The 22,274-nt window shown below is 32.2% G+C and overlaps 1 protein-coding gene and 1 long non-coding RNA gene across 5 annotated transcripts; both read right to left on the bottom strand.

The window, feature by feature from the left end:
• Window positions 1-1,522: 1,522 nt before the first annotated feature.
• On the bottom strand, window positions 1,523-4,747 carry LOC112588800 (uncharacterized). Of its 4 annotated transcripts, XR_003113069.1 has the most exons (6): window positions 4,149-4,373; window positions 3,596-3,691; window positions 3,263-3,428; window positions 3,040-3,202; window positions 1,941-2,162; window positions 1,523-1,858 (listed from the first exon to the last, which is right to left on the bottom strand). It is a non-coding gene; the product is annotated as an uncharacterized LOC112588800 (long non-coding RNA). The 4 variants fall into 4 exon arrangements; XR_003113070.1 differs by lacking the exons at window positions 3,596-3,691; window positions 4,149-4,373 and adding an exon at window positions 4,533-4,747; XR_003113067.1 differs by lacking the exon at window positions 4,149-4,373 and having other exon boundaries at window positions 3,596-3,754.
• Window positions 4,748-8,666: 3,919 nt separating this feature from the next.
• JHBP-1 (take-out-like carrier protein) lies at window positions 8,667-21,854 on the bottom strand. The gene is made up of 5 exons (XM_019840257.2): window positions 21,769-21,854; window positions 14,329-14,418; window positions 13,756-13,903; window positions 12,584-12,717; window positions 8,667-8,845 (listed from the first exon to the last, which is right to left on the bottom strand). Exons 1-5 carry the CDS (start codon window positions 21,824-21,826, stop codon window positions 8,691-8,693), a joined length of 585 nt encoding a protein of 194 aa, XP_019695816.2. The 5' UTR covers window positions 21,827-21,854; the 3' UTR covers window positions 8,667-8,690.
• Between the last annotated feature and the right edge of the window lie 420 nt (window positions 21,855-22,274).

Raw genomic sequence — 22,274 nt, 5'->3', positions numbered from 1 at the left:
TGCAAGCGGACATTTTATCTTTGCTGCAAGATTGCAGCAACATTGTAGCAACATTTCGCACCGTTTCTGCAATGTTGCAATCTTGCAAAACAACGTTCCTGCAATGTTGCTGCAACGGTGTTTTACTGCATGGGACGTAAATAACAAGAAGAACGATACAAGAATTTCATCAGAAAATCCAAGATGCGACTGAACTGATTCAAAGTAGGCTAAAAACTTTTGAAAAAGCTCACAAGAATCTGTACGAAAGTGTGAACCAAGCTTGAACACCAAGCTTGAACACATCTTATAAATATCGTAAATAATATCGGAAGAAAAATATGATAAGATATTTGTTAACATCAAAGTAATAATAAAATTATTTATAATATGTAAGAATAATAAGAATAATAATATAGTAACATTTTCATTCGCTAAATTTGTGTTCCAAAGCTAAAGAAAGATTTATAGCTCTGAAAAAGTTGATTTCTCGACCTATGTTTACTAAACATTTTTCAATAAGTATAAGGAATATACTATCTATCCTGTAAATTTTGTTTACACTACAGGACATTTGTTCTGTTTTTAACAGCCTGTATAAGAAAATTATCATTCGGCATAGCAACTCAAATAGGAAACTGACCGACATCGCATAAACAAATCTGTTCACGCATTAATAAGCTTTACTTAGGTTCCTACAAACTTTCCATATAGAGTAAGTCCGGGATAGATGGATATAGTTTTCTAATTGGAAATAACACGTCTGTATTATTGTAATAAATGTAGAGGATAATGTTTAAAGTATAGAAGAATTTTTATGAAAAAAATTCATAGGATTCCAATCCCAGAAAACCATTTGATGCCAAATCGGCACCAAGTTGGCACCAAATGTACCCAAAACTTGACGTCAAATCAGGTGCCATCTGTGTCCGCAAAAAGCTCGGGTTCTGGTACCAAAGATTGTGTACATAACCTGATGCCAAATTGACGCCAAATCCACAGCAAACTTTGGTGTCAGAATCCGACAGCAAATTGGCGCTAAATACAGCGCAAACCTTGATGTCAGAATCCGACAGCAAATTAGCACCAAATATGTAGCAAACCTTGGTGTCAACGCGACACCAAATTGACGCCAAACCCACAGCAAATCTTGGCGCCAGCACGCGACACCAAATTGACGCCAAATCCACAGCAAACTTTGGCGTCATACGTGATATCAAATTGACACCAAATCCATAGCAAATCTTGGTGGCAGCCGCGATACCAAATTGACACCAAATCCATAGCAAACTTTGCTGTCAAAGTTTAACACAAATTTGACGCCAAGAATTAAATAAAATTTGTCGCTTTAATGCCATAATTTTTTTATTTCAGGAATTAAATGAATCACAAATAAAAATATAAATGTTTTTATTAGAACCATATATATTACAAATTAAAACTATTTAAATTTAAATAAATAAATAGGTAACCCCCAATATGTATATATATTCAGTTCCACTCAATAAAAGTTTATATTATATCATATATATATATATATGATATAATATAAACTTTTATTGAGTGGAACTGAATAGTACCGATTGTTTATTGCAACACAGATGTATCAACGTCAACGTCTTAAAAATGTGGCACTGAAAAGTGCCGATTTGCTCCACCCTCTTCGGGTAGAGTATGTGTGGTGTATGTGTGTAATGTGAGGCGTAGGAGCAGCACGCTACTTCACAAGTGACCCTGCGAAATACGTGTGATGTGTGTGTGCGTGTATGTGTGTGCATGTGTGAGCATGTATGTGGAATCCCTCTCTCCTGCAGCAATCCCTCTCTCCTGTGGCAATCCCTCTCTCCTGTGACCGTGGATTGTCGCATCTGTAAATACCCTGTAAATACAAAAGTTTTTACCTTTTCAAAAAATTAACATAAAAATAAATATTATCATAACTGTCGTAATCAACATATTACCGTTTATTTCCTTCTTGTTTCTTTATGTATTTTCGGGCTCTTCCTCTTGTTCTTTCTCACGATCGTCGTCCCATAAGTCCCTCTGGATCCTTGGTCCTCCTGCCGTCGTCCCTCGTCTTCTGTGCCTGTGCCGCTCCTTAGCTGTTCGTAAGGCCGCTTGTATTTGAGTTTGGAACTCGGAACGCAGAGGCCTTTCGAAATGCCGATTACGACATATACCATCTGGAAAATTATAAGTTATCATTATATATCATGATATGTATCATATAGATGCCGAAAAAAATATTATATTAATATCACGTGGCAAACATCGAACGTAGTGATATCATAACGACGTACTTGCTACGTCTGTCAAGATAGAGTTAAGTGACATGAATATATAAAAGCCTTATCATTTCTTACAACAAAACTTAGACGATATTCAGCCCTACACATAAATTTGCAGATTGGGTAAGTTACTATCATTTTCATAAGATCATAATAAATAACTTATGTGTTAGGCTTAAAATCGTTAAAGTTGTGATGCAAGGAATGGTAAGGCATTTATAGATTGCCGGTAATTAATCAGTTCAGGCCCCTCACCTCCGATTTGGCTGAAACTTACATATATTGTGTATTTTGACGCGTAGAAATTGAATCTATAAGTCAAAATCGTCGCTCTGCACTGTGAATTGAGATATAGGATCAGTTCTTTATAGCTGCACTCTGCTGAACTAATGCAATAAGTTAAAATCTGACAACTATATTTTTTCTCACTCTAAGTTATTGCATTAGTTCAGTATTGCAGCTACAAAGAACAGACCCAATAATGGTTAAAGTTGACTGGGATGACAGGTTAGAAAACCTGTCATGCTAACGAGTTAATAGCAACACTAGTATACTCTGTGGCCACCCAAACAGCAATAATTTTATAGTTTCTAGATATACTTTAGAATATACACATGTGTATATATATGTATATTTGTCAAAAATAATGTTTAAAAATGCTATTTTTCTATACAGGGAGGTGAACGATCGTTTAGATCATATGGAGACACAGATGAAGTGAGTATATACTTTTTAATCTTAGAAAAATTAATTGAAACTGATATTTCCTTACCTTGTGTTGTCAGGAAAATGAATACACTCTTGGAGAATATCTACAAGTGCGTGCAAAACACCAACCAATGTACTTCAGTACCAGAGACCAGAGATGTTCCCCATAGCATCGATCGCACAATTACGTGCTTTCCAGGATATTCATATAGAACTTTACAACAATGCTGTAAGTAGAAAGAAACATTTTGACGCCTTTTGATGTATTATTTGTTTGGTTATTATACCTGTCTTTTCTGTTTCAGGTCAACTATTTCCATTACATCGGTGGCTTCAACTTTAAAGAAGCTGTAAATCTATGTTTCAAGGACAGCATCCAGGACTCCTTGACGCCACTTTTGACTTGGTTCGGGGGCAAGAGGCATTGTACAACACTCGCTTGGTGAAAGCCATCTACAGTAAGTATACTTCTTATTCATAACTTGTTGTATATGTGTTTTATTATTTCTGTATTTACTATGTGTGAAAGTTACGATTTTCAGTGTCACTCTGTATGTATGACGTTGAAGATCATGTAACTTTTATATAAAATGAATACAGTAATAATAAGACACGCATACGTAGCGATGTGCTTGCTATATCTATTTAGATAGGGATAAGCACGTATGAATATAAGGTAATTATCATCCAGTTTAGACCCCTCAGTTCTGATTTCGCTGAAATTCACATAAATTATGTATTTTAACGCGTAGAAACCGAATCTGTAAGCTAAAGTCGTCGCTCCATACCATGAAGCGAGATATGAAACGTTAAAGTTGACTGGTATGACAGGTTAGGAAATCTGTCACAGCAACTAATCGTAGCGACACTAGTATACTCTGCACGTGCTCACCTGCGTTTTTATATATCTTTTAATAAATGTTTTTATTATTTATAATCTAATATATATACTCATTTAAGAAGACAAAGATTTAATAAGAAATTACAACTAACGTGTACATTACATGTAACATTGTGTTTGCTGGGTACTTTGATAAATATTCTGATTTAATTGTTTTTTAATCTAACATTTCTTCTAAAGTATATCTAGAAACTATAAAATTATTGCTGTTTGGGTGGCCACAGAGTATACTAGTGTTGCTATTAACTCGTTAGCATGACAGGTTTTCTAACCTGTCATCCCAGTCAACTTTAACCATTATTGGGTCTGTTCTTTGTAGCTGCAATACTGAACTAATGCAATAACTTAGAGTGAGAAAAAATATAGTTGTCAGATTTTAACTTATTGCATTAGTTCAGCAGAGTGCAGCTATAAAGAACTGATCCTATATCTCAATTCACAGTGCAGAGCGACGATTTTGACTTATAGATTCAATTTCTACGCGTCAAAATACACAATATATGTAAGTTTCAGCCAAATCGGAGGTGAGGGGCCTGAACTGATTAATTACCGGCAATCTATAAATGCCTTACCATTCCTTGCATCACAACTTTAACGATTTTAAGCCTAACACATAAGTTATTTATTATGATCTTATGAAAATGATAGTAACTTACCCAATCTGCAAATTTATGTGTAGGGCTGAATATCGTCTAAGTTTTGTTGTAAGAAATGATAAGGCTTTTATATATTCATGTCACTTAACTCTATCTTGACAGACGTAGCAAGTACGTCGTTATGATATCACTACGTTCGATGTTTGCCACGTGATATTAATATAATATTTTTTTCGGCATCTATATGATACATATCATGATATATAATGATAACTTATAATTTTCCAGATGGTATATGTCGTAATCGGCATTTCGAAAGGCCTCTGCGTTCCGAGTTCCAAACTCAAATACAAGCGGCCTTACGAACAGCTAAGGAGCGGCACAGGCACAGAAGACGAGGGACGACGGCAGGAGGACCAAGGATCCAGAGGGACTTATGGGACGACGATCGTGAGAAAGAACAAGAGGAAGAGCCCGAAAATACATAAAGAAACAAGAAGGAAATAAACGGTAATATGTTGATTACGACAGTTATGATAATATTTATTTTTATGTTAATTTTTTGAAAAGGTAAAAACTTTTGTATTTACAGGGTATTTACAGATGCGACAATCCACGGTCACAGGAGAGAGGGATTGCCACAGGAGAGAGGGATTGCTGCAGGAGAGAGGGATTCCACATACATGCTCACACATGCACACACATACACGCACACACACATCACACGTATTTCGCAGGGTCACTTGTGAAGTAGCGTGCTGCTCCTACGCCTCACATCACACACATACACCACACATACTCTACCCGAAGAGGGTGGAGCAAATCGGCACTTTTCAGTGCCACATTTTTAAGACGTTGACGTTGATACATCTGTGTTGCAATAAACAATCGGTACTATTCAGTTCCACTCAATAAAAGTTTATATTATATCATATATATATATGATATTGTAATATATATGGTTCTAATAAAAACATTTATATTTTTATTTGTGACTCATTTAATTCCTGAAATAAAAAAATTATGGCATTAAAGCGACAAATTTTATTTAATTCTTGGCGTCAAATTTGTGTCAAACTTTGACAGCAAAGTTTGCTGTGGATTTGGTGTCAATTTGGTATCGCGGCTGCCACCAAGATTTGCTATGGATTTAGCGTCAATTTGATATCGCGTATGACGCCAAAGTTTGCTATGGATTTGGCGTCAATTTGGTGTCGCGTGCTGGCGCCAAGATTTGCTGTGGGTTTGGCGTCAATTTGGTGTCGCGTTGACATCAAGGTTTGCTACATATTTGGTGCCAATTTACTGTCGGATTCTGACATCAAGGTTTGCACTGTATTTAGCGTCAATTTGCTGTCGGATTCTGACACCAAAGTTTGCTGTGGATTTGGCGCCAAGGTTTATCATGTATTTGGCGTGAATTTGTTGTCGGGTTCTGCCACCAAGGTTTGCTTTTTATTTGACGCCAATTTCTTGTCGGATTTTTGTCAAGCCTTGCTCTATATTTGACGTTAATTTGGCATCAAGTTGTGTACGTAAAGTTTGTTGCATATTTGTTAACAATTTGTCGACATCATTTGAAATACCAAGTTTTGTTTCAAATTTGTGCTGTTTTTGCTGACAAAACTTGTAGCATGTGTTTGGAATTATTTGGCATTACAAATTTGGCTATCTGGGATAATAACAAAATATTAAAAATATTCTGTGAGAGATAAACAGTCAAGTGTCCGGGTTAGATGGTCATATATGAAGAGATAGTTGGACACGTCTATAATAATGTAGAAATTTGTTTATCTTTATTTATTTGTTAGTATTTTATATCCTTTTAGTAATTATCAACCTTCTTATCATTCGTTTTATTAATCTTTTTTTATTAATTATTAATAAAATAATCTTTTTATTAATTATTAGTAAAATAAAACAATATATCCTATAGATAGGTTAGTAAAACACATAAAGAAAATGTAGAAGCATGGATTCTCTCTCATTTGAAACAACGTACGAAGTTTGGTATTTAATGTTAGGTACCCAGGTAAAAATAACAGTCGAATATATATATATATATATATATAGAAAACGTCGATTCGATGTCCATTGCTTGATATTTCTCGCTTTTAATAAGTTGCTCATCTAACCCTGATAAAAATAAACCATCTATACCCGTTTGGAGAGTTTGCGTAAAGATGCATATACCACATGAAACGTAATCTCGGTGACGAATTTTGAGGTTAAATATGTAAATACGATGTTTTTTCAGTCGTTCAAGCCCACGTCTAATGTTGTAACTCAAATTAAACTATATTCGCAAGATATTTTTCCAACATGTGAAACATTTTGGAGGTTATTAGAAACATAAAATTTATATTCATTCACAATAAATGTTTTTGTGCGTCAGGAAGAGACACATTTACTCGTGGTACATCAAACACAACTGATCGATTAACGCCTAGCATATATTAACAAAATTATAGTAATTGACCATCTATCCCCTATGCCCATTGATCATCTATCCCCTACACCATCTATCCTGGACTTACTACTGTGATCAAAAGATAAGGTGAATTTGTTTATAAAATGAAAAATCTTTATTTATTCTTCCAAATCAATTTCATCGCCTTCAAAGTACTCCCCGTCCGACACAATGCACTTATGCCAACGTTTTCTCCAATCTTCGAAACAGTCAGAGAAGTCTTTTTCCGGGATGGCCTTCAATACTTTTTTCGATTCGGCTTTTATCTCCTCAATCGAGTCGAAACGGTGTCCCCGGAGCGGTCTTTTGAGTTTGTTGAACAGCCAGAAGTCGCACGGTGCTAAATCAGGCGAATACGGTGGTTGTGGAACGATATGAGTCAAATTTTTGTCGAAATGTTCTCGAAGAACCAATGCAGTGTGGGTCGGTGTCGAGATTTGACCCGTTTGAGACACAAAACATGTTTTAAAATGGTTTGGGTTGATCCAAATGAAATGCCCGTAGCATCAGCAAAGTCTCTAATTGTCAATCGACGATTTTCGAACAGCAGATCTTTGATTTCCTTGACGTGGCTTTCATCGGAAGATGTTGATGGTCGTCCGGGGCGCTGTTCGTCTTGAACTCGCTCTCGACCTTCTTTGAAGTCTTTGTACCACTTGTAAACATTTTTTTGCGACATAGCCTTATCACCAAAGGCCTTCTGTAACATCCTCAACGTTTCCGCGGCAGAATATTCATTCCGCAAACAAAATTTAATGCAAATTCTTTGCTCAACAAAATCAGACATAGTAAAAATCGAAAAAGTCACTTTTGTATGTTTATAAAAACATGTACAGCTCTGCAGCAATTGAATATATTGACATGAAACTCTGCGTAGATGTCAAAGACAATGCTACCAACTCACCAAAAAATAATTTCATGATTTTATAGTACCCGCGAAGTTTAAATGAAAAATTCTTTATTTTTGATCACAGAAGTACCTCACGACGTGCGCAAAGCTAAGAAGTTACTACGATATTTGCTACAGTAACGTATGCATAAATATTACAGCCGGTAGACTGTTATAAATAAATTTAAGAATGTCTCATAATAGATGATTTTAAAACATCTTTTTATAATGACATTTACGAGATATCTTTGGATAACGTTCCAAGGATGTCTTATTTAAGGTATCTTTAAGATTTGTATATATTGTCTGCAGATGTATGAATAAAAAGAAAGTTAAATATTAAACGGATTAAGTTAAATATTAAATAGATGGAAAAGGATAACAGCAAAAGAAAAAGAAATGCAAAAAATTAGAATAAAACGTTGGCATTCTGCCAGTTTTCGACACTGTTGCGTAGATTTTATCAAATACTAAGATGTATAAGGATTAATTATTTACTATTACTTTCTTAATCTACATACATTTTAATATATTAATGTATTACGAATATATTAATGTATTACGAATAATTTGACCATATATATGATATTATACAAATCGTAGATTTTATTTGTCATATATATATGTACACAATGATTTATTATATAGAACCATTTTCGAAACTATAACCTATATTTCAGGTGCTGTATTAGGCTTCACGTAGCGTACAACGTTTCGTTTCGTTTTTTATGATCACTTGTAATGTTTACTAAATATTTTAGTCAGTATATAACGTAATAAGATATTAACGTAAAAAACATATAATATGTTTTATTACTGAAACGAACAGGTGAATTAATGCTAAAATATAATTTTTTATCTATTCTGGTGGGAAGAGCTTCTTCAGCGGTACGTTATTTAAAATCTTATCGCTAATTTCAGAGGATATCTCTCTGAAGACATCTTCATATGCCACTTTAAGTTCTCGAAAGATTTCATCTATGTTTTCATTTATGAATTCGTTCATCTTTTCACCTGCAATCAATCAAATTTAAAAGCAATTAATAGAGAAAAAGCAAATATAAATATAAAACTTTTTTACGTTTAAAATAATAAATTATAATAATCAAGAATAATAAATAATAATCAAGTTTAAATAAATATTAATGGTGTTAGATTACGACCAGTAAAATTAAAAACTTATCAAGTTCTTCGAACAAATATTCGCTTCGAAAATCGCATATGTAACTATAGTTATAATAGTTATAATTGTTTAACATATTTAAGGAAAACTTGAGAACTTTTTCAATATTTAGTCTACGACATTTCGGTAACTATTTGCTGAAAGAAAAAGTGGTGCTTTTTTATTCTATTTAATCTCAAGAATATATTGTTACAATAGTGCCCTAATTTTTGTTACATGATGATTTTGAAATTCCCGATGGTCATCAAATTAGCAAAAGTTAGAGCTATAGTAACAGTATATTCTTGAGACCAAATAGAGTAAAAAAGAGTCTAAGACTTCTTATTTTTTTCCAACAAGTGGTTACTGACATATTGTAAGCTAAATCTTAAAAAGGTTACCAAATTTTTATTAAATATCTCAAACAATATTAGGCAAATAAAAAATGTAAATGTTTCAGACAAAGATTTTTTAGTTAGTAGGAATTAGTTAGCAGGAAAAGATATGATATAAATAATAAAAAGTTTGGGTTTCCATTTAAGAAAAGTAATGATCAGTGAACGTCTGGGAAGTGACGCCATTTATAAAACGACATTACTATATTATGTCGTCCTTCAAACCAACCCAGTCAGAACTACAACGTTGATTCGACATCAATAAACGTTGAATTAACGTTAATTCAACATTTCATCGATTATTTCAACGTCAAGTCAACGTCGAATGAACGTTATGATTCTGACTGGGAAGTCTTCTGTCTAAAATATTTTTTTATCTAATTACTGTCTGCAGTGTTAATCGGAGTGAACAATTAAAATGGGATAACCTGTATATGTGTATTACAGATGGGTAATACAGATTACTATACAGGGTGCACGATTTATCTGAAGACATTGAAATATCTCGAGAACTATGCATTGGATAAAAAAAAGTGGTTAATGAAAGTTGTTAGTATCGAAGGGGGACATCCAATGATACCAAACTCGACCTCTCACCCCACCCCCTGGGGGTGGGGGTTGGGAGCAACTTTGAAACCTTAAATGGAAACCCCCATTTTTTATTGCAGATACGAATTCTACGCCACAAAATACGTAAATTTTGTCCGAAACTTTTTTTTTGATTCGTGATAGATGGTGCTGTAATCGCAAAAAATTATATTTTCCGCAATTCTTCAGAAATGATCATTGGATTGAGAAATAAAAAATACCTGTTCAATATTTTTAATGAACATAATAAAAGTTATTCCCCCCCATCCTCTCGGGGTAGGGTGGGTGGTAATCAATTCAAATCTGCATGACGGTTGCCCAGCGCATAACTCAATAGCAGCATGGGAAGTATTAGACCGTGATTACAATGGTCGGTGGATTGGCAGAGGTGGCCCGATTAATTGGCTTGCTAGGTCGCCTGATTTGACATCGCCGGATTTCTTTCTGTGGGGTTACCTAAAAGATAAGGTTTATCAACAAGTGCCAACAACTCGTGAAAACATGGTAGAACGCATAAGAAACGCTTGCGCTGAAACTTCCGCATATATGCTTCTATCCTGTGTACAGTCATTTGAAAAAAGGATCAATAAGTGTATTGAAGTTGAAGGTAAAAATTTCGAACACTTACTCCAATTAATTGAACAGTGAGAGGCAAGGGGACTCACATTAAAAAAGCACCCCGATCTGTGAGAGGCAAGGGAACTCACATTAAAAAAGCACCCGAAGGGAACATAAAACTACGTCCTCGTCGTTGTTCCTGTGTAACGCTAAAAGTAGTTTCTCGGAAAAATTCAACGCTATCTATCACGAATGAAAAAAATTGTTTCAATAAAAATTTCACGTACAATCTAATTCTGCAATGAAAAATGTGGGTCCCCATTTGAGATTTGAACGTTACTTCTTTTAGCTTTTAGCTTTTAGGGAAACTACTTTTAGCGTTACACAGAAACAACGACGAGGACGTAGTAGTTTTATGTTTCCTTCGGGTGCTCTTTTAATGTGAGTCCCCTTGCCTCTCACTGTTCAATTAATTAGAGTAAGTGTTCGAAATTTTTACCTTCAACTTCAATACACTTATTGATCCTTTTTTCAAATGACTGTACACAGGATAGAAGCATATCTGCGGGAGTTTCAACGCAAGCGTTTCTTATGCGTTCTACCATGTTTTCACGAGTTGTTGGCACTTGTTGATAAACCTTATCCTTTAGATAACCCTACAGAAAGAAATCCGGCGATGTCAAATCAGGCGACCTAGTAGGCCAATTAATCGGGCCACCTCTGCCAATCCACCGACCATTGTAATCACGGTCTAATACTTCCCGTGCTGCTATTGAGTTATGCGCTGGGCAACCGTCATGCAGATTTGAACGTTACCACTCACCCTACCCCGAGAGGATGGGGGGGGATAACTTTTATTATGTTCTTTAAAAATATTGAACAGGTATTTTTTATTTCTCAATCCAATGATCATTTCTGGAGAATTGCGGAAAATATAATTTTTTGCGATTACAGCGCCATCTATCATGAATCAAAAAAAATGTTTCGAATAAAATTTACGTATTTTGTGGCGTAGAATCCGTATCTGCAATAAAAAATGGGGGTTTCCATTTAAGATTTCAAAGTTGCCCCCAACCCCCACCCCCAGGGGGTGGAGTGGGAGGTCGAGTTTGGTATCATTGGATGTCCCCCTTCGAGACTAACAACTTTCATTAACCACTTTTTTTTATCCAATGCATAGTTCTCGAGATATTTCAATGTCTTCAGATAAATCGTGCACCCTGCATATGACTTTCTTTGAACACAGGCTAGATTTAGGTTAGATTGTGCTAATGAAGCTTCGTTTCTCTTACTCCAGAATATTTTTTTTATAATGTTGTAAATGATCCGTTTTTTATCATCCATCACTAAACATCTTTAAAAAAATGACTCGTTTTCATTACTTTTATAAAACAAATCGAAATTAGAGAGAAATTTAAACGATTTTTCTCAGCTAATGCTTGAGGCACCCACAGCATATCGATTAATGCATTTAAGTTTTTCTAAATGAGTTATAATTGGCGTTTTGAATATTTAGAACGTCTTGGCAATCTCTTTTGTGGTATAGTGCTATATGTTTATTTTAAACTAGGATGGTGATTTAGTCGTTACCAATAGAGAAAGATCTTCATGAACCTGGAGTACTTTTCAAGTCAAGTTCAAAGAGAAGTCTTCTGCCTGAAACTTAGTAAACGATTTCTGACATGTTCAGTCATTCACAGTAATCTCTGTATCCCATATCTCCCGTTGGGTTTACGTTGCATTATTGCCTTTACGATAATAAATTAAGTTGGCGCGAACATACTTCCTTATTTTCATTCTTTAATTGATATTGCTTCACTATTACTTAAAAAATCTGTGCGACTTTTTTCTTTAATACGCTATAAAAATACCATAGAATTAAACAAAATTTACAAGTTAGGAATAATAATACTTCTAGTATTAATTTTCAATATCATTTACTGGCAAAATCCGAATTAACTTTTTGACCAACCTAATAATTACACGATGTATGTGAATAATTTGATTTATGGCAGTACATATTAAGTAGGAAGTATATATGATAATTACGTAATGTTAATGTGCTTTTGCCCTCTCCTTGAATAGGCAATAGTAGAATCTTGCCACTTATTTTATAATCGCTAAATAAGTCCATTCGAGGAATGAAAATTACCATATTGAATGAGTATGTCTTGTTGTCGAATCTAAGAGGAAAAAAATATATCAATTACAATTACATACATAATTGTAAATTATACATTATATATAAATTCATATCAATTACAATCATATCAATATCAATTACAATTATATATAAAAAAGGATCTATCAAAATAACTCGAATCAAATAGACTCAATTTCAAGGTTGTACGTATATTACCAATTAACCTAATATTTTTAATAAAATTTTTATGTTGCTTAATCCCTTGTGTATACTGGATTGTAAAACGGTTTGAACGCTTTATTAGGATGCAATTTGAAACGTAGCAGATATTTAATTAGAGAACTTAATATCTGACAATTTTTCAAAAACAAATTCTCTCTCATTGGATTACCAGCTGCGTCTCGAATCGCATTACCAAAAAGAAAGTGTTTAACCTTTTGAAACTTGAAGTATAATAAGCTCAGAATTTAATCTAATGAAGCGACAATCAAGCTGACATAACAGATTAATGGTTATTTGTGTTTGTATTTTAGATTAATGATTGTTTGATTGACTTAACTTTTCACCACAGGTAGAATTGCTTGTGTTATGCAGTTGGATAAATTTTTAGTAAGTAACTGAAATAATATTTGTATCCTCCATACCGCTTCAGTTTTGTTAATCTTTCATTATTGATAAAGATTTTTAATTCTTACACCAGACTATTGATATCTGACTCAATTTTTAATTAGTTTGATTCTAATGCGGTTGTTGCATTTCGCACAAAATATATATGTAACACTCTGCAGCTTAATTCTTTATATTAGATTTTTTATAAATGTGTAACCTATAGATTCATATCCATAATCTGTCATTTTAATCATTGGCTTACGTATCAGTGCCAGTGATATATGTCTATTTGAAATTGCAGGATTAATCCTTCTTTTTAGCCGTTATCCGATATATCATTAAATTATATCAATTACTATATATTCGCCAAGATATCATTTAAATATAGATTATGTCTGATGTGTGCAACAGTATATTTTTAGTTTAAATTGATTTGATGATTAGAGAAAATCAAACGAAAATTACATACTTGTCTACGATGATTCGTATATTCTTTGTCAGTCCATGAATCTTCAAATTCCGATATTCATATGTTATTGCTACAGGCCCGGTACCAGTAACAAGTAGATAATCTATTGCCAGCGGTTCGAGAGGTAAAATTTTTAACCCCCTGTTACCTAGATAAGTAGCAAATTGCCATTAATTATTTGCGACAAAAGATTGTGATAAAAGTTAAAAGGATATAGAGTTACATCTCTCGGAATAATTTAAAATCACTTATTCTAGTAAAACATGTAGTGTGTAATATTACTACTTTTATGTATTTACATTATATTTTTATGTGTCTTTGAATTTTGAAAGTAATTACATCGGTCACTTTATATGAATTATTTTATGTATAAGATAGGAAAATAATAAAAGAAAAGAGACTAATAATAGTAATAGTATTATAATGTAACTAATACAATGGAATCTGTTTCCATGTTTCTCTATTTATATTTTTTTGTGTATTTCCTTTTCGCATCAATCTATTCCTCTTATCAAATTTCTTCTCATCAATGATACCGTATCAAGCGATAAAAAATAATGCATGTGCACTTACCATTGGCTACGATTAGTGCTGTTTCGATAGCCTCAGCTAAACATTTTTTCATATGTGGTTCCGTCTTCTTACAAATCTTGAAACTGCTGGCTGTGAATCGAGAAATATTTCGTATAACTTATATTATATAATAGTGTATATTGTTGCAAATCAAACAAATTTAATACCAGGAATTATTAAAAAATTTATATTGATTAAGTACTACCAATATTTTAGTAATTATATTGTATATAGCTAATGCTTAATTGTGAATTATTATGAATTTATTTCATTACTATTGCAAAATACTATTTGTAGCAAATTAGACAGATAAAAATAAAATAACATAAATAAATGTTTGATGTTTTCGTCTAAATATTAAAAAAATGTGTCCTCGCACGCGCGAGCACGATTTCGGTTTATCGATATTATTATCCTTTTCCAAACTGCGACCAGAATGGTTTCATATTAATGATCAAAGGGAAACTAATGACGCTAATAACAAGGGACATTCGGCAACGCGGAAATTCAAAAAAATCTGAAACTCTGCATAATTGTAGAGCAGATATACCTAATAACAAAACAATTTTTCGTTGGTGCCCAAAAACGGTTTTAAGGGTGGAAACAACTCCTTGAACAAAGTTGATTTTTGTCTTTCTAAGCGAATATTATCGAAACTATTAAAGATATGAAAAAATGTTTTAGACAAAAGTTTTATGGTTTTAAAAGTACTTTATTATGCTATATTTAGATTTTTTAAAAATGTAAAATTGTGTATAAAATACTTCCCCTCCTTCTCTTTTTTCAAATTGTTAAAATCAATTGTCCAACCAAAATAAAGCTTATTTTATGACAAATTCAACCATATATAATAACATTATGTTTGGAAAAGGCAATATTGAAAAAAAAATTAAACATGCTCTTATATGTATGCTACGCGTACCAAACTTATGGGTTCGCTGCTTGACGATGGCATTTCTTTCTCCCTCATAATTACTGACTGTAAAAGGTAAGAAAGGAATAAAAACAGGTAATCTAAGAAAAGAATAAAGTTGATGTTAAGAAGTAAGTTGAAGAAGAACAGCATGATAAGGAGGACGCAGAGAGAGTATATATAACCCTAATATAGATAATCTTTTAAATTCAATTGTAAAGAACAAATAAGGAAATGAATGATATGAAGAAAAAAGGAGAACACACACGGATTTAATAATGAAAAATATAATTTATAAATTTATTCAGTGTACATTTGTGTGTATGTGTTTTGCTTCATTCAGTATATAGGTTTTATTAATTAAGTAGTCGATATAGATATTCGAGTGAAAGATATCTTATATTTTGGTATGGATTATAATATATACAAATTTTACAGGAATTGAGGACAGTAAAATATTATTTATTCTATATAATTATTACAATAATGATATTGCTCAAAGAAATGTTCAAAACAAAAATATTGCTTGCACCATGCACAACGTATAAAAGCCATTTTACTACAAATGCTACATTTTGGTATACGTTTTTCTTCTTTAAAATAACAATAATCGATTGGATTATGAAATTTTTCAGGCCGTGTTGATAAATAACCACTTTTATACCAGCTATATCTAAATAAATTTCGAAATCTTGGAGAAGACAGTTGATTGTGTGTTAAAGATTGCAATTTTATTATGTTATTACGTAAATGTAAATTTATGTCATAATTATTTATAATAACACTATCAGAAAAGCTTCGAACAAAATTTTTCCAGATTCTGAAACCAAATCATCTAATGACTGTATAAAAGCAGTTGTTTTTTTTGGTATTGTTAGAATATTTACATGTTTGTCTTTTGGTACAAGTTCTTCCAATTGGTTCGGGCAATGTCCTGTCCATGAATCAAGCAGTAGTATACTTTTCTCTCCAGTGTTTGGTAGATACACTTCTTGGAACCAATTTTTGAAATGTTCAGTTGTCAATTTCCCTGATTTTGAAGCAGCAATGTAAATATTCACTGGTCTAAAAAGAGTTTGTTCTACTTGTGGTCTAAAAACACCAGTAGATTCTTTTAATACTATATACAAAGGCGAAAGAAGATGTCCATCTGCAGATATAATAGGCATAATGGTGTAGCTATGAGTCATAGCAGATAAAGATTGGATAGTAGCTCCAACTGTCTTCACTCCTACATTAGCTAATGTTCTTCCTGCATGTATTTCTAAATTAAAGCCACTTTCGTCCGCATTATAAGTTGATTCAGCACCGATTACATTAATATGTGGCTTTACTGTATTTACAAATTCCTCAGCGTTTTGACGTATAGTTAGATCAGTTAAATGAGAAGACCGCGTTTTAAATGCAGTTATTTTACGTGATGTAATACGATGTGCCTTTTTAAAATTCCATATCCACCAATTTCCTGCTTTAAATGAAGAAAAATCCACTTGTTCCTTTGCTTCTAGTGCCCATTTTCGCAGATTTATATCATGAATAATAAGTCCTCTATTAACAGCTTCTTGGAATTTTATAAGAACATATTCAGCAATAACTACAAGTTTGTCTGTATTTGAACCCCCACGCATTACATGTTCTTGCCATCTGTGCAATTGTTGAATAGATTTTACCTAGAAGAAAACAAATCTCAATATTAAACAATTCGAATTCAAAAATAAAAGAAGTTATATACGAATTAAATGTTCACGAAACATCAAATTGTAAAACTTAAAATAAAAAACAACGCGACTCTAACTATATAATTTACAGCTTTGGTCATAAGTATAAAGCATCTCTAACTCATTGTATTTTCCTAGAAATCAATGCATATACTCATAGTAAATATATAATCTCTTTACAATAAATATTATATTAATATTTTATAATATAATGTGTATATTATATTTATGTATATTATATTTATATTATAATTTATATTATATTAATATTATATTATATTACAATAAATATTGTAAAATAAATATTATTTTCCACATATTCTTATATTATATTTTTTTATTATATTATTTTTCCATATACTCGTATACTATATTATGTTCTCCATATATTCATATAGTATGTTTTTGTTACACAATTTAAATAAATTTTTTGGGATGCTTTATACTTATAGTCAAAGCTGTATGTACAATGACCGACAATGATGCGTTCCGCGAGAGGGGAAATAGAGTTCTCTCTGTCGCGGAACGAATCACTGCCGGTCACTGTACACCGTAAAAGCCTCAAGTATTTTACTATATATTATTCTTCTTATTTTTTAATTAAACTTTACTTTTCTAAAACGATGTTGTACAGAAGTAAGAGATAAATGTCCTTTCTTTCCACTCTTCCAAAATTCGATTGCCTTTTTCTTATAATTTAAGTTTACATTTCCACCTTCATCATCCACAGTGCAAACTTCATTTCCATAATTATCTTCTTCAGCATCAATATCGTACACATCTACAAATTGTACGTCATGCGGTTCTGATGGATCGTCAAAATCAAGTCCCCACTCATGTTCGATCGTAATATCGTGATGTATAGCACTCTTTATTAAATCAGTAATTGTATCATGGAGTTCCACCTCTTGATGATTAACAGGAGTTATTGCAATATTTGTGAAATGAAATGTCGCAATTAACAAATTAATAACATTAGCTGGATTTATTACTGACATTATGATACAAATCTTAAGGATATTTTAATTAAACATTTCTCACAGCAATAATAATATACGTACAGCTTCAATAACTGCTTCAATAACACTGAAATGTATTCCAAAATGGACAGCTTTTATATGCAAATGAATGAAGATAACATATGTCAATATAATGAACCTTGATTGCACTGTACTTGATAAAGAGTGCTATTTTGGTCGCACAGTCATAAAACTTGTGACAAGTGTTTTGCATGTTGCCATGATGTACACACACGTGCGCACGTACAAAAACACACATACATACACACACATATTTATTTATATTTACGCGTGTCGTTTAAATTAATGAAAAAGGTAGCCGCAATGTTGGCAAAATAAACGTCTATTACGTGAAATTTTATAATTTATAACATTTTTAAATATTAGTGACTGTATCCTTATCATGCTATTTTTCTCCTACTTACTTCTTAACATCAACTTTATTGCTTTTTTAGATTTTCTATTTTCTTCCTTCCTTATCTTTTACAGTTTGCAATTATGAGGAAGATTTGAGGAAGAAAGAAATGCCATCGTCAAATAGCGAATCCTTAAGTTTGGTACGCGTAGCATACATATAAGAGCATGTTTAATTTTTTTTTCAATATTGCCTTTTCCAAACATAATGTTATTATATATGGTTGAATTTGTCATAAAATAAGCTTTATTTTGGTTGGACAATTGATTTTAACAATTTGAAAAAAGAGAAGGAGGAGGGGTATTTTATACACAATTTTACATTTTTAAAAAATCTAAATATAGCATAATAAATTACTTTTAAAACCATAAAACTTTTGTCTAAAACATTTTTTCATATCTTTAATAGTTTCGATAATATTCGCTTAGAAAGACAAAAATCAACTTTGTTCAAGGGGTTGTTTCCACCCTTAAAACCGTTTTTGGGCACCAACGAAAAATTGTTTTGTTATTAGGTATATCTGCTCTACAATTATGCAGAGTTTCAGATTTTTTTGAATTTCCGCGTTGCCGAATGTCCCTTGTAAGTCATAACATTTTAATGAGTTATGATATTTTGAAAAAAAACAAAAATATAGCATAAAACAATTTATAATAGCTTTATAGAAATTTATTACTGGCTGTAATAAATTGGCCAGTGATAATAAGTCATTTTATTTCTCGTATAAGTAATAAAATTATTCGTATGAGTAATGAAATTACTTATTATCACTGGCAAATATATTATAACCAGTAATAAATTTCTGTTAGGATAATCATAAGATTTATGTTTATCCTTCTTATTATCAAAAACTTACATTGTCTTCATAAATATTTACGTTCAAAATACTTATAATATTACTTATAATATTCGATACTTCAAAATACTTATATATTTATATTTTATTATGTTATATTTTATTATTATTCGATAAATAAATAGAACATTGTTTAAATAAATTCCTAGTATATTTTATTCTTATAGAAATTTAATACTGAGGAATTTATTACTAAGGTATTTCAGCGATTAAATATTGCCAATATCTCAATGATTATTTGTGCCCAATAGCTAATTATAAATTATTATGAATTTATTACGTTATTATTGTAAAATACTGCTTTTATCAAATTAGAAATAAATTAGAAATTAGAAATAAATAAATAAAGTGAATCAATGCTTGATGTTTTCGTCTAAATAATAAAAATATATCGTCTCTCATGATTTTAATCCAACACGATCACTTTTCCTGTGACCAGCATCGTTTTACTTCAGTGAACAAGCAGGAACGCGGTAACGTTACTCAGTCGTGATGATATCTTGGGAGAGAGAGAGAGAAAGAGAGAGAGAGAGAGAGAGAGAGAGAGAGAGAGAGAGAGAAAGAGAGGGAAAATGAGAGATTGTATTTATAAAATGCTTTTATATATTCTTCAAAAAACATAATAAAGACATATGTTCAAAACAACGCAATCAACTTAGAATCGATATTATATCCATCTTATTGATATAATAAATAATAACAATTCAATATAATGCTCTAGCTCATAAATGTTCAATTAAACATTATAGTGAATAGTAGATTAAACAATAATTTAAGTTGAAAAGAAACGTAATATGAAATGATTCGTAATAATAACGGAAAGATTTATGTTTATCTTTTTCCGTTATAAAAAAATTTATTGGATGATTGCATAAAATCGTGTTCGATTTTCATAAACGGCGTTAACTTACTGCATGGCAAAGCTCCAGTGTTTTTGTTTTTTATGTTGTATGCACTGAATAGGTGACAGTGTCTTGTGTCACTCTAGCGTCAAGCATCGTGCAGATAAGTCGATTTGTGCGTAAGAGAAATTTTTAAAAATGAAGAACGAAAAGGTGCATTTGCGACATGTAATGCTATTAGAATTTCGGAAAGGCGTGAGTGTTGGGACTGCACAAAAAACATTCAGAGCGTTTATTTGGAGCGTATTCCTGTTCGCCGGACAGTTAAAAAGTAATTTGGATTTCGAAATGGTGATTTCAACTTGGAAGATCAACCCCGCTTTGGACGGCCTTCTGTTGATGACGACATTGTGTGTGTTTTAATGGAAGAAAACCCAAGGAGGATTACAACTGAGGAAATTGCTGAGAAACTGAAAATCGATAATTCGACCGCGTTTCGCCATTTAAAAAAGCTTGGATATGTTTCCAAGCTCGATACATGGGTATCGCATTTCTTGACTGAAAGGAATAAGCTGAATCGCATAAATGTGGCTATTTCTTTCCTCGCGCGTAACAGAAAAGAGCCTTTTTTGGATCGAATGGTAACAGGCGATGAGAAGTGGATTCTGTACAATAACGTACAGCGAAAGAGGACCTGGAAAAAAGCAGTTGAAGGTGCAGAACCCGCCACAAAAGCTGGCCTACGTTCACTGAAGGTGTTGCTGTGTGTTTGGTGAATTGCATTGCAATAAGTGTGACAAAATATTCTGGGAATTTTTGAACGTTTTCGACAATCCATCGTCGATGCGAGCCAAGCATCAATGCGGAAGGAAATTCAGCAATTTATGTAATGAAATGTTCTTGCAGTTCAAATGTTGTTAAAGTTTGTAAGTAAAGTAAATAAGAAATATTTATAATTTGAAAAGGAAACATTTCCGAATCCATGTTTTTATGACTTTTTTCAATGAATGGAATATGCTCTTAAAGTTTGGCCTATTTCTAAAAACTGAACTATTTCCAAAACACCTTATATATTTAAATATTTAATATATATTTATATGTATATATTTAAAAATGTTGTATGTGCTTTAAATTTTTCTATAAATTAGATCGATTATGCTCTTACTAGACAAACTGTACATTCTGCGACTGCACAAAAACAATGTATTACGGAATATATTGTAAGGAAATATAACGAATCCTGGTATTGATTACTGTTTCTAGATATTAATCACTAATGTGAAAGTTATTAAATTACTCTGAAATATTAGCAACCCTTATTTTGATAATTTTATTTATTTAAGCCACTGAGTAACAATAATTCATTATTGATCAATTACTAATACTTTTCTGCAATAGTGTTCAATCACTACCGCATTAAATACGGAAACACTTGTAATCACATGCGACCACAAATATTTCTCTGTTTAATCAATAATTGAATTGCTAAGCTTTACCAACAGTACTTTTAATGCATGAAATAACTGATTAAAAAATCGCTAACTTACCAGTATTAAATTTTTACAAGGATTTATAAGGATAATTTTATAAGGATTTATAAGGATCTATTATTATAAAAAAGCGATATAAAATAATTTTCCGTCGATATAACAAGAGGATATTTTCGTAATTACTTACGTAATTCTGTCGCCGTAACTGCCACCACTACAGAGAAAAAGATAACTGACGATTTCATTACTTCTGAATTTTTATTCTCAAGTTGACACGCGTAATACTGATTGAAAATCAAATAGCTTTCGTAGATAAGAATTTTCGTAGCCGTTATAGAAGAACGAACTGGAAGGACGAACACTCGAGCGGAGTATTTAAGCCTCGCTCGCCCCACCTGTAGTCCTTATAGTATCATAAAAACGTTTGTGAAAACGCTAATCTATACAAAAGGAACAAAACGAACATATTTATTGTTACATCATAATACATTCGGAATTAAATATATTCGCATAGCTCGTGTAATATATCAATATAGCTGTGACGTAGCTCTAATGCGACTTATAATAATCATATAAGAAGGATGTAGAAAAATATTACTAGCTATAATAAATTAGCCAGCGATAAATTATCGTTGCTCAATATTGTTGATTTTTTTCCTGGGATAAGAAATTGGCCAATGATAAATTATTATA

This window comes from Harpegnathos saltator, unplaced genomic scaffold (assembly GCF_003227715.2).
Source record: "Harpegnathos saltator strain DR-91 unplaced genomic scaffold, Hsal_v8.6 scaffold297, whole genome shotgun sequence".
NCBI classification, from domain to species: domain Eukaryota; kingdom Metazoa; phylum Arthropoda; class Insecta; order Hymenoptera; family Formicidae; genus Harpegnathos; species Harpegnathos saltator.
The sequence above is the reverse complement of the archived record's forward strand: the minus strand, read 5'-3'. Positions and strand labels throughout refer to the sequence as shown.

Coding starts and splice junctions, on each gene's coding strand:
- JHBP-1 (XM_019840257.2), bottom strand. CDS start 21,826: ATGAAATCGTCAGTTATCTTTTTCTCTGTAGTGGTGGCAGTTACGGCG. Junction 12,718..13,755: donor ATACGAATCATCGTAGACAA/GTATGTAATTTT, acceptor TTTTCCTCTTAG/ATTCGACAACAAGACATACT. Junction 8,846..12,583: donor CAAAAGCACATTAACATTAC/GTAATTATCATA, acceptor GATTGATTGCAG/GTGAAAAGATGAACGAATTC.